Source organism: Stegostoma tigrinum, chromosome 5 (genome assembly GCF_030684315.1).
Source record: "Stegostoma tigrinum isolate sSteTig4 chromosome 5, sSteTig4.hap1, whole genome shotgun sequence".
Taxonomy (NCBI): Eukaryota; Metazoa; Chordata; class Chondrichthyes; order Orectolobiformes; family Stegostomatidae; genus Stegostoma; species Stegostoma tigrinum.
The window spans coordinates 127710593-127723223 of record NC_081358.1 but is presented as its reverse complement, the minus strand read 5'-3'; the positions used below and the strand labels follow the sequence as shown (position 1 = coordinate 127723223).

Below are 12631 nucleotides of genomic sequence, written 5' to 3'. Positions count from 1 at the left end.
TTCAGTTGGCAGTTAGGAAGGCAAATGCAATGTTAGCATTCATTGCAAGAGGGCTAGAATACAAGAGCAGGGATGTAGTGCTGAGGCTGTATAACCATGATATGGCGGTGCTAGTGTTGGATTGGGATGCACAACGTGTCCTGAGGAAGGAGTGAGGTTCTGAAAACTTGTGTTTCAGATAAACCTGTTGGACCATAACCGGTGTTGTGTGATTTGTGAGGCTGTACAAGGCTCTGGTCAGAACACATGCAATATTGCGAGCAGTTTTGGGCCCTGTATCTAAGGGAGAATGGGTTGGGGGAATGAAGGTAAGAAGGTTCTTCATCAGTAAGGGATCAAGGGTTAATGGGAGAAGGCAGGAGACTGGGGTTGATGCATAACACATCAGTCATGATCGAATGGCCGAATTCTGCTCCTATCTCTTCAGTGGAAATTCTGTACCTAAGCTCATTGTGACCCTGTCCTGGGAGTGTTTGATGGGGACAGTGTTGCTCTGATTCTAACCCGGTGCAGGAGGGGAGTAGCTGTGCCCCTGGGCTCTGGGGATTAGGCTCAGGCCCTTTCAGGCCTGCTCCTCCGCGGGCTCTCGTACTTCTAGAGGCCGGGCCTACCCCTTCCCCGCCTCAGGCCGACATCCGCGGAACAGTCACTCACCACGGGGGCTCCCGACTGCTCCATGGCCGCCACCTCAGGGAAAACGGACCTGAGATCCGACCGCGGCCTCCGGACACCGGACAACGCGGAGCAGCCCCCTGCTCCTGTCAATCACACGGGTACCGCCCCCTGTACCTGTCCATCACACGGGCACCGCCCCCTGTACCTGTAAATCACACGGGCACCGCCCCCTGTACCTGTCAATCACACAGGCACCGCCCCCTGTACCTGTCAATCACACGGGCACCGCCCCTGTACCTGTCAATCACACAGGTACCGCCCCCTGTACCTGTAAATCACACGGGCACCGCCCCTGTACCTGTCAATCACACAGGTACCGCCCCCTGTACCTGTAAATCACACGGGCACCGCCCCTGTACCTGTCAATCACACAGGTACCGCCCCCTGTACCTGTAAATCACACGGGCACCGCTCCTGTACCTGTCAATCACACAGGTACCGCCCCCGATCCTGTCAATCACACAGGCACCTCCCATGTTCCTGTCAATCACACGGGCACCGCCCCCTGTTCCTGTCAATCACACAGGCACCGCCCCTGTTCCTGTCAATCACACAGGCACCTCCCCTGCTCCTGTCAATCACACAGACAGCGCCCCCTGTTCCTGTCAATCACACGGGCACCGCCCCTGTTCCTGTCAATCATACAGGCACCGCCCCTGTTCTTGTCAATCACACAGGCACCTCCCCTGCTCCTGTCAATCACACAGACAGCGCCCCCTGTTCCTGTCAATCACATGGGCACCGCCCCTGTTCCTGTCAATCATACAGGCACCTCCCCTGCTCCTGTCAATCACACAGACATCGCCCCTGTTCCTGTCAATCACACAGACATCGCCCCTGTTCCTGTCAATCACACAGGCACCTCCCCTGCTCCTGTCAATCACACAGACGTTGCCCCTGTTCCTGTCAATCACACAGGCACCTCCCCTGCTCCTGTCAATCACACAGGCACCTCCCCTGCTCCTGTCAATCACACAGACACCGCCCCCTGTACCTGTAAATCACACGGGCACCGCTCCTGTACCTGTCAATCACACAGGCACCTCCCCCTGCTCCTGTCAATCACACAGGCACCTCCCCCTGCTCCTGTTGACGTGATTTGCCCCTCTCCTGCCCCCTCACATTTTGATGGGGTAGCGCCTTGTTCCTCCTGCTCTGAGCCAGGGCCATTATATCATCTGGTAGATGTCAATGCTTCACCATTTCCTGTGAGGGCCGTTGGGAGGCCAGGTTTGTGCTTGGTGCTAGAGAAATGTAATATTAACATTTTTGTTCTCCTTTGGGCCTCGCCCTGATAATGAAGTCCTTTACTTCTATGTATTTGGGCAATTTGCCATGATATGGGTTGGGGAGGACTCATCTGGGACCGACTTTTTACCTCACAATGTAGCCACAAGGATTTTAATTTTCAACCGGTGGATTATTCCAGAAATGTGAGATGAGAAGCAGAAAGTTCTGGAAGTCTGCAGGACTTACGGAGAAGGACTGCCTCCAGACTGTGACCTCTCAACATTGAAACCATTCCCCCTGTTTCTTTCTCACTCTCTGTCTCAACCTACTGCCACTTCATGTCCTTTAGCAAGGGAAAACGCCATCCTTACCCAGTCTGGCCTACATGTGACTCCAGACCCACTACAATGTAGTCGTCTCTTAAAGGCCTCTGGGCAATTAGGAACAGACAATAAATGGTGGCCTAATCAGCAATGCCTACAATTCTGCAAATGGATTCTCAAAACAAAGAGCTAAAATTTCTATCAAATCTCAGCCCCACCTTCTCTACTTCATGAAGAGCCCAACCAGTGTCTGGACATTAACTGAAGCCCCTCAGCCCTTGTCCTTGTCCAGTAAATCTCCCCCACACCCTTTCCAAGGTCTCAGAGCATTCCTAAAGGACGGTGCTCAGAATTAGACGTTGCTGAGCGGGAACTGGGAGGATGGGATTCAATATTGAAGCAGCATGGACGTGCCCTGTAGTTAACATTGAGGCCACTGAATCATTGAGTCATACAGCATGGAAACAGACCCTTGGGTCCAACTAGTTCATGCAGAACATAATCCCAAACTAAACTAGTCTCACCTGCCAGCTCCTGGCACATTATCCCTCCAAAACTTTCCAAGCCCATTATTCTAGTTAATACACCCAGTGCATTAATGAAAGAACAGTCAGAGACAGGAACCTGATTAAATGTATCCCAGGGCTTTGTGGAGGCGAAGGAGGAAATTGTGGGACCCCTAGCAGAAATATTTGTATCATAGACAGTCACTGGTGAAGTGCCCGAAGATTGGAGGGCGGCTGATGTGCCGTTATTCAAGGAAGTCTACAGGGAAATGCCTAGGAACTACAGACCGGTGAGCCTAATGTATGTGGCAGGTAAGTTGTTAGAGGGGATTCTGAGAAACAGGATCTACGGATATTTGGAGAGACAAGGACTCATTTGGGACACTCAACATGGCTTTGTGCATAAGAAGTCATGTATCATGAATTTGATTGAGTTTTTTGAAGGGCTAACCAAGAAAGTAAATGAGGGCAATGCAGTAGATGTTGTACTTGAGCAAGACCTTTGACAAAGTACCACATGGTAGGTTGTTGAGTAAGGTTCAATCTCACAGGATCCAGGGAGAGCTAGCCAATTGGATTCAAAATTGGCTTGATGGTAGAAGACCGTGGCGGTGTTGAAGTGTTGATTTTCAGACAGGAAGCCTGTGACCAGTTGTGTGCCGCAAGGATTAGTGCTGGGTCCACTGTTACTTGACAGTGTATGTAAATGATTTAGATAAGAATTCAGGAGATATGGTTAATAAGTTTGTGGATGACACCAAGATTGGTGGTATAGTGGACAGTGAAGAAGATTATCTGGGAATGTAGTGAGATCTTGATGAACTGGGGCCAGTGGAATGACAGATGGAGTTTAATTAGTGTAAACATAAGGTGTTGCATTTTGGTCGGTCAAAACAGGACATGACTTACACAGTCAATGTCAGGCCCCTGGGGAGCATCCCAGGAGCACAAAAGCTGACGTTTCGGGCCTACACCCTTCATCAGAGATGGGGGTGGGGAGTGGGTTCTGAAGTAAATAAGGAGAGAGGGGGAGGCAGACCGAAGCTGGAGAGAAAAGAAGGTAGGTGGAGAGGAGAGTATAGGTGAGGAGGTAGGGAGGGGATAGGTCAGTCCAGGGAGGACAGGCAGGTCAAGGAGGCGGGATGAGGTTAGTAGGTAGGAAATGGAGGTGCGGCGTGAAGTGGGAGAAGGCAATAGGTGAGAGGAAGAACAGGTTAGGGAGGCAGGGACAAGCTGGGCTGGTTTGGGATGCAGTTGGGGGAGGGGACGCAAACCTCCCCCCTAGCAGTGGTTGAGAACGCCCTTGACCGCGTCGCCCGCATTTCCCACAACACATCCCTCACACCCCGCCCCCGCAACAACCACCCTAAGAGGATTCCCCCTCGTCCTCACATACCACCCCACCAACCTCCGGATACAACGCATCATCCTCCGACACTTCCGCCATCTACAATCCGACCCCACCACCCAAGATATTTTTCCATCCCCACCCTTGTCTGCTTTCCGGAGAGACCACTCTCTCCGTGACTCCCTTGTCCGCTCCACACTCCCCTCCAACCCCACCACACCCGGCACCTTCCCCTGCAACCGCAGGAAGTGCTACACTTGCCCCCACACCTCCTCCCTCACCTCCATCCCAGGCCCCAAAATGACTTTCCATATTAAGCAGATGTTCACCTGCACATCTGCCAATGTGGTATACTGTATCCACTGTACCTGGTGTGGCTTCCTCGACATTGGGGAAACCAAGCGGAGGCTTGGGGACCGCTTTGCAGAATACCTCCGCTCGGTTCGCAACAAACAACTGCACCTCCCAGTCGTGAACCATTTTAACTCCCCCTCCCATTCCTCAGACGACATGTCCGTCATGGGCCTCCTGCAGTGCCACAATGATGCCACCCGAAGGTTGCAGGAACAGCAACTCATATTCCGCTTGGGAACCCTGCAGCCCAATGGTACCAATGTGGACATCACAAGCTTCAAAATCGACCCTTCCCCCACCGCATCCCAAAACCAGCCCAGCTCGTCCCCTCCCCCCACTGCAATGCAAAAACAGCCCAACTTGCCCCTGCCTCCCTAACCTGTTCTTCCTCTCACCTATCCCCTCCTCCCACCTCAAGCCGCACCTCCATTTCCTACCTACTAACCTCATCCTTCTCCTTGAACTGTTCGTCCACCTTGGACTGACCAATCCCCTCCCTACCTCCCCACCTATACTCTCCTCTCCACCCGTCTTCTTTTCCCTCCATCTTCGGTCCACCTCCCCCTCTCTCCCTATTTATTTCAGAACCCACACCCCATGCCCCTCTCTGATGAAGGGTCTAGGCCCGAAACGTCAGCTTTTTCGCTCCTGAGATGCTGCTTGGCCTGTTGTGTTCATCCAGCTCCACACTTTGTTATCCTGGCTTCTCCAGCATCTGCAGTTCCCATTATCTCTGGCAAATAGGTCTAGTTTAAATTGTGAAAAATGGGCAGCATGGGCAAGTTCGCCAAAGACTTGTTTCCATCGAGTTTTGAGAAGATTTGTAGCTCAGGTTGAGGTTCTGGATGTGAGTTTGCTCGCTGAGCTGGAAGGTTCGTTTTCAGATGTTTCGTCACTTTTTTAATTTGAAAAAATATACTTTATTCATAAGATGTACAAAAAAAAACATATTTATACACCGGAGAGATAATGGGAACTGCAGATGCTGGAGATTCCAAGATAATAAAATGTGAGGCTGGATGAACACAGCAGGCCAAGCAGCATCTCAGGAGCACAAAAGCTGACGCTTCGGGCCTAGACCCTTCACCTACCCAGTCATGCAAGCCGCTCCAGGTTACCCAGGGGGTACATACACCAACTAAAGGAAAAAACAAAACAGAGGAAAAAAAAACAAAACAAAGAAAATAGCCGGCAGTCGTCACCCCGCACAGTCCCAGTTGGCCCCCGACCAGTTGGGGAAGGCGCCAGCTGGGCCCAGTTACCAGATAGGGCCCTTTTTTCTATACTGGACGAGGGGTTTCATGGTCTTTCCCCACTGCGCCTTAGCGGCGGCTGCCCCAAGCTTTAGCGCGTCCCTCAGCACGTAGTCCTGGACCTTGGAGTGCGCCAGTCTGCAACACTCAGTTGGGGTCAGTTCTTTCAGCTGGCAGACCAGCAAGTTGCGGGCAGACCAAAGAGCGTCTTTCACCGCATTGATATCCTCCAGGCGCAGTTGATGTTGGTCTCGGCGTGCGTCCCGGGAAACAGCCCGTAAAGCACGGAGTCCCGCATCACGGAGCTGCTCGGGGCAAACCTCGACAAATACCACTGCATCCCCCTCCAGACCTCCTGTGCATAGGCACACTCCAGAAGGAGGTGATCGACAGTCTCGTCCCCGCCGCAGCCACCTCGAGGGCAGCGTGCGGTGGCGCAGAGATTCTGGGCATGCATAAAGGATCTCACTGGCAGAGCCAGTCTCACCGCCAGCCAAGCAATGTCCTTGTGCTTGTTTGAAAGTTCTGGCGATGAGGCATTCTGCCAAACGACTTTGGCAGTCTGCGTGGGGAACCACGCGACGGGATCTACCCTCTCCTTTTCCCGAAGGGTCTCGAGGACACTACGTGCTGACCACTGCCTGACGGCCTTGTGGTCAAAGGTGTTTCCTTTCAAAAATTTCTCCACAAAGGACAGGTGGTACGGGACGGTCCAACTACTCGGAGCGTTCCGCGGCAACGAGGCCAGGCCCATCCTTCGCAACACCAGGGACAGGTAGAACCTCAGTAAGTAGTGACACTTGGTGTTGCGTACTGAGGATCTACGCACAGCTTGATGCAGCCTCACAGAAAGGTAGCCGTCAGGGTGAGGGTGGTGTTCGGTTCGCCCTTTCCCCCATTTTCCAGGCCTTTGTACATGGTGTCCCTGCGGACCCGGTCCATCCTCGACCCCAAATGATGTGGAAGATGGCCCGGGTGACTGCAGCGGCACAGGTCCAGGGAATAGGCCAGGCCTGCACCACATACGACAGTACCGAAAGCCCCTCGCACCTGACAACCAGGTTCTTACCCGCGATGGAGAGGGACCGGAGCGTCCACCTGCCCAGCTTCTGCTTCAATTTGGTGATACGCTCCTCCCAAGTCTTAGTGCATGCCCCAGCTCCACCAAATCAAACATCCAGCACCTTCAGGTAGTCCGTCCTGACGGTGAAGGGGATGAAGGAGCGGTCGTCCCAGTTCCCGAAGAACATGGCCTCGCTCTTACCCCGATTGACTTTGGCACCTGAGGCCAGTTCAAACTGGCCGCAGATGTCCAATAGTCTACTCACCGACCGACGATCGGTGCAGAAGACGGCAACATCGTCCATGTACAGGGAGGTCTTGACCTGAAGGCCTCCGCTGCCTGGGATAGTCACGCCCTTCAGGCTCACGTCCTTCCTGATGGATGCGGTGAAGGGCTCCACACAGCACACGAACAAGGCAGGAGAGAGTGGGCAGCCCTGCCTGACTCCAGATCTGACAGGAGAACTGTCCGATTCCCACCCGTTGATCGAGACTGCGCTAACGTTGTTGGCGTAGAGCAGCCGGATCCAATTGCGGATGCCCTCCCTGAACCCCAATTTGGAGAGGACGTCCCTCATGTAAGCATGAGAGACCCTGTCGAAGGCCTTCTCCTGGTCCAGGCTGACGAGGCAGGTGTCCACCCGTCTGTCCTGTACGTAGGCGATCATATCCCTGATGAGCGCGAGGCTCTCGGCGATCTTCCTGCCCGGCACAGCACAGGTTTGGTCAGAGTGAATCACCGACTCCAGGACAGACCTGACCCGGTTGGCAATGACCTTGGCCAGGATTTTGTAGTCTACGTTCAATAGTGAAACGGAACGCCAATTCTTAATTTCTTCCCTCTCCCCCTTCCTCTTGTAAATGAGGGTGATGATGCCCTTCCTCATGGACTCGCACATTTCCCCTGCCCGAAGCGCACTATCGTACACCTCCAGCAGGTCCTGGCCGACCAGGTCCCACAGAGCGGAATACAGCTCGACCAGTAAGCCGTCGCTCCCAGGAGTCCTATTCCTCTCCAAGGACTTGAGGGCTGTGGTCAGCTCGTCCAGGGATATCGGCCGGTCCAGCCACTCCCTCGTGCCGTCGTCTAAGACCTCCGTGATGGACGACAGGAACGACTCGGAGGCCGTGCTATCCATGGGCTTCGTGTCGTACAGTCCGGCATAGAAGGATCTGCTGATCCTCAAAATGTCGGGCCGAGACGACGTCCTCCTTCAGCCGGCTAAGCACAGAGCTCTCTTTGTGCACCTTCTGAAAGAAGAAACGCAAGCATGTCTCATCCTGCTCCACGGAGCGGACCCTGGACCGGAAGATTATCCTGGAGGCCTCCGCGGTGAAGAGCGAGGCTTGCTGGCCCCTCACCTCGCGGAGGTCCTCCGTGACATCGACCCCCATCAACTGCAGAAGGAGCAGGTTCTGCACCCTTTTCTGGAGTCGCGACAGCTTTCCCCGCCTCTCTCTCGCCTTCCGAACACCCTTGAGGACAAAGAACCTCTTGATGTTCTCCTTCACCGTCTCCCACCAGTCACCTGGAGACTCAAAGAGGGGTTTCATGGTTCTCCAACCGGCGTACTCCCTCTTAAGCTCCTCGACGTTCTCTGGGGTCAACAGAGTCGTGTTGAGCTTCCACGTCCCCTTGCCAGCCGGCTGATTGTCCTGTAAGTGACAGTCGGCTAGCAGGAGGCAGTGGTCAGAGAAGAACACCGGCTTGACGCCGTTGGACCTGACCGCGAACGCCCGTGACACAAACAGGAAGTCTATCCTTGAGCGAATAGACCCGTCTGGCCGCGACCAGGCGTACCTCCGCTGCGCTCCGTCTGCAGGGGTGCTGAAGACGTCGAGCAGCTTGGCGACCTTCACCGTGCCCATCAGGAATCTGGACGTGACGTCCAGTTGACTCCCCCCACCCGCTGTTCCCATGCCGGATCTTCCATCTGCATCGATGATGCAGTTGAAGTATCTGCCTAGGATGACCGACCTGGGCGTAGCCAGCAGGGGTGGAAGCTGCTGCAGGACGGCCAACTGCTCACTCCATACCGCTGGGGCATACATGTTGATCAGCCTCAGGGGAGCGTTCCTGTAGGTGATGTCAGCCACTAGGAGGCGCCCCCCCCACCACCTCCTGAACTTGAGAGATGGTGAAGTCATGCCCCCGCAGCAGAATAGCCAGGCCCGAGGCGCGACAGTTGTTACCCCCCGACCAGATCGAAGGCCCACAGGTCCAGGTGCTGGACCATTTCCCGTACCTGCCGAGGTGCGGTATCCCGCACTCCTGCAGAAACAGGAGGTCCGCCCTGGCGGTGGTCAGGTAGGCCAGCATGGACACTCATCTTGCGGTGGACCTGACACTGCGCACATTAATGCTCGCAACTCGTACCCCCATTGTGGGCAGTGACCGCAGTACCCTCCCCAAGTCCAAGGTCCAGTCCCTCCATCTGTCCCTTCATGCCCATTGCCCGGGCTAACTGCTGGACACTCTCCGGGCTCAGGAAACAGTCTGTGCTGCCTTCCGGGTGGCATCCCCCCGTCGGGGGGGCGGAGGCAGGAGGGTCCGGCTCTGGGTCAGGCTGGGGACACGCTGTTTCCTCCTTCCCGCCTGGAAGTTCCGGGGGGTCCTCCAGTGCCCCAGCGGCACTTCACTGGGTGTCGGAGGGAGCCTCAGGACGCCTCCCGTCACCTGGAAGTGGGGCGCTGCTTTCCTTCTCCCGTGAAATCTTTAACTTCTGCTTCAGGCGGGCCCTCTCCGAATCCCCCTCGTCAGAGGAGCTCTTATAGCCCCCCTGTAGCTGCCTCTTCCCGCCTGATGGTTGCGGTTCCTGGGCCCGTCGACACACCTTCCTTCTCGCTTTCTGGACCGTCGTCCACTTCCCTGGGTCGCCTGTCGCCGCCTCCATCGACTCCGGGTTGTCGGCGGGGAGCGGAGCCTGCAGGGGCGCTTTGCTGGCCTCGGGCCCATCCTGCGGGGCTGGGCCCTCCTGCACGACCTGGCCCTCCTGCACATTAGTGGGGTCCTTGCTGGGCCCTGGTGCCTTCCTCTCCTCCGGGGGGGGGCTGGCCCCGCATTGCCCCTGCCGGCGACCTGGGCGTAGGTGGTCTCCCACTGCGGGCATGCCCTATAGAGGTGGCCCGCTTCCCCGCAAAGGTTGCAGCTTTTCTCTTGTGGGCAATCCTTTGCAAGGTGTCCCTCCTCCCTGCTTTGCAGTCGGCCGCCACGTGACCTGACCTACCACAGGCATGGCAGACTTTAGGTTGCCCTGCATAGGTCAGGTAGCCCTTGCTCCCGCCGATCGTGAAGCTGGACGGTGGATGTACAATGTTCCCGTCCGAGCCCATCCTCAGCGTCACCTTGACCTGCCTCTTACTCGTCCAGATGCCAAAGGGGTCCATGATGTCAGTTAGGTCCCCTTCCACCTTCACGTACCTTCTGAGGAAGGTCAGGACATCAACTGCTGGCACATGCGGGTTGTACATATGTACAGTCACCATATAGCTCCTCTGCGCTGGCATCACAAACAGCGGGACAGTGGTCAATACAGAGAGGGGGCCCTCACCTCCTTTCTCCTTGAAAACCTCCAGGAAGCGCTCGCAAAGCTTGGCACTCCTGAAGGTCAGGTCGTAAAAACCTCCTCCGGGGAAATCCTGCAGGCAGTAAATGTCCACAGCAGCGAACCCACAACAGTCCAACAGGACCCTCTTCACGAAGAAGGTGCAGTCCACAGGTGCACCTTCATCCACCTTCTTTACAGAAACACGGATGGTGTTCCGGACCCCCTGACCTGGGGCATGAGCACTTGCCGCAGCCATCGTTGCAGGTTGGCTGCTCCCCTGAACCAGCGTTAGGCCGAAGCCAGCATTAAGATCCACTGGTCGCAAGGGTGCACAGCCAACCCGACGTCCTCCTTTCACCTCCAAGACAGCGATCTCCTTCTCTCGGTCCACAAAAGAGTGGGTCTTTATTGTGGTCCAGATGTAAGCTGGTTCACTGAGCTTGCCGGTTTGTTCCCAGACGTTTCGTCACCATTCTAGGTAACATCATCAGTGAGCCTCCGACGAAGCGCTGGTGTTATGTCCCGCTTTCTATTTATCTGGTTAGGTTTCCTTGGGTTGGTGATGTCATTTCCTGTGTTGGTGATGTTGTTTCCTGTTCTTTTTCTCAGAGGATGGTAGATTGGCTCCAAGTCAATGTGTTTGTTGATGGAGCTCCGGTTGGAATGCCATGCTTCTAGGAATTCTTGTGCATGTCTCTGTTTGGCTTGTCCTAGGATGGATGTGTTGTCCCAATCAAAGTGATGTCCTTCCTCATGTAAGGATACGAGTGATAGTGGGTCATGTCGTTTTGTGGCTAGTTGATGTTCATGTATCCTGGTGGCTAGCTTTCTGCCTGTTTGCCCAATGTAGTGTTTGTCACAGTTCTTGCAAGGTATTTTGTAGATGACGTTCGTTTTATTTGTTGTCTGTACAGGGTCTTTTAAGTCCATTAGCTGCTGCTTTAGTGTGTTGGTGGGTTTGTGGGCTACCCTGATGCCAAGGGTTCCGAGTAGTCTGGCAGTCATTTCGGAAATGTCTTTGATGTAGGGGAGAGTGGCTATGGTTTCTGAGCCTGTTTTGTCTGTTTGTTTGGGTTTATTGCTGAGGAATCGGTGGACTGTGTTCATAGGTTACCCATTCTTTTTGAATACGCTGTATCGGTGATTTTCCTCTGCTACGCGTAGTTCCTCTGTGCTGCAGTGTGTGGTGGCTCGTTGGAATAATGTTCTAATGCAGCTTCGTTTGTGGGTGTTGGGATGGTTGCTCCTGTAGTTCAATATTTGGTCCGTATGTTTCCATACTGGACACCGCAATGATTCTATGGATCTAAGATACAGATCTATTGGACTGCACGCTGTCAAAAGATCAGAGGGAGTGCCGCACTGTCAGAGGGCTAATACTCAGGGAGTACTGCACTGTCAAAGGATCAGTGCTGAGAGAGTGCCGCACTGTTGGAGGGTCAGTGCTGAGAGAGTGGGCACTGTCGGAGGGTCGGTGCTGAGGGAGCGCCGCACTATTGGAGAGTCAGTGCTGAGGGAGGGAGCACTGTTGGAGGGTTAGTGCTGAGGTAATGCCTCATTGTCGGAGGGTCAGTGCTGAGGGAATGCCGCAATGTCGGACGGTCAGTGCTGAGGGAATGCCGCACTGTTGGAGGGTCAGTGCTGAGGGAATGTAGCACTGTCGGAGGGTCAGTGCTGAGGGAATGCCCCACTGTTGGAGGGTCAGTGCTGAGGGAGCGGGCACTGTTGGAGGGTCAGTGCTGAGGGAGCGGGCACTGTCGGAGGGTCAGTGCTGAGGGAGCGGGCACTGTCGGAGGGTCAGTGCTGAGGGAGTGCTGCACGGTCGGAGAGTCCGTGCTGAGGGAGCGGGCACTGTCGGAAGGTCAGTGCTGAGGGAATGCCGCACTGTCGGAGGGTCAGTGCTGAGGGAATGCCGCGCTGTTGGAGGGTCAGTGCTGAGGGAGCGGGCACTGTTGGAGGGTCAGTGCTGAGGGAATGCCGCGCTGTTGGAGGGTCAGTGCTGAGGGAGCGAGCAGTGTTGGAGGGTTAGTGCTGAGGGAGCGCCGCACTGTCGGAGAGTCAGTGCTGAGGGAGCGCCGCACTGTTGGAGGGTCAGTGCTGAGGGAGCGCTGCACTGCCGGAGAGTCAGTGCTGAGGGAGCGGGCACTGTCGGAGGGTCAGTGCCGAGGGAGTGGAAACTGTCAGAGGGTCAGTGCTGAGGGAGCGGACGCTGTCAGAGGGCCAGTACTGAGGGAGCGGACGCTGTCGGAGGGTCAGTGCTGAGGGAACAGGCACTGTTGGAGGGTCAGTGCTGACGGAATGCCGCACTGTTGGAGGGTCAGTGCTGAGGGAG

The 12631-nt window shown here is 55.2% G+C and overlaps 1 protein-coding gene and 1 long non-coding RNA gene across 3 annotated transcripts in view; one reads left to right on the top strand and one right to left on the bottom strand.

Moving 5' to 3' along the window:
- si:ch73-173p19.1 (uncharacterized) overlaps window positions 1-771 on the bottom strand; it is a 62140-nt gene extending 61369 nt beyond the window's left edge. For both annotated transcript variants that reach the window (XM_059646277.1, XM_059646278.1), the window contains exon 1: window positions 655-771. In XM_059646277.1, the coding sequence (XP_059502260.1) occupies window positions 655-678 (24 nt within the window). In that variant the 5' untranslated portion in view covers window positions 679-771. The remainder of the gene's footprint in view (window positions 1-654) is intronic.
- A 1019-nt stretch (window positions 772-1790) lies between these two features.
- Window positions 1791-12631, top strand: part of LOC132209599 (uncharacterized) — a 33795-nt gene continuing 22954 nt past the window's right edge. Inside the window, exon 1 of the long non-coding RNA XR_009445796.1 lies at window positions 1791-1905. This is a non-coding gene — a long non-coding RNA (uncharacterized LOC132209599). The remainder of the gene's footprint in view (window positions 1906-12631) is intronic.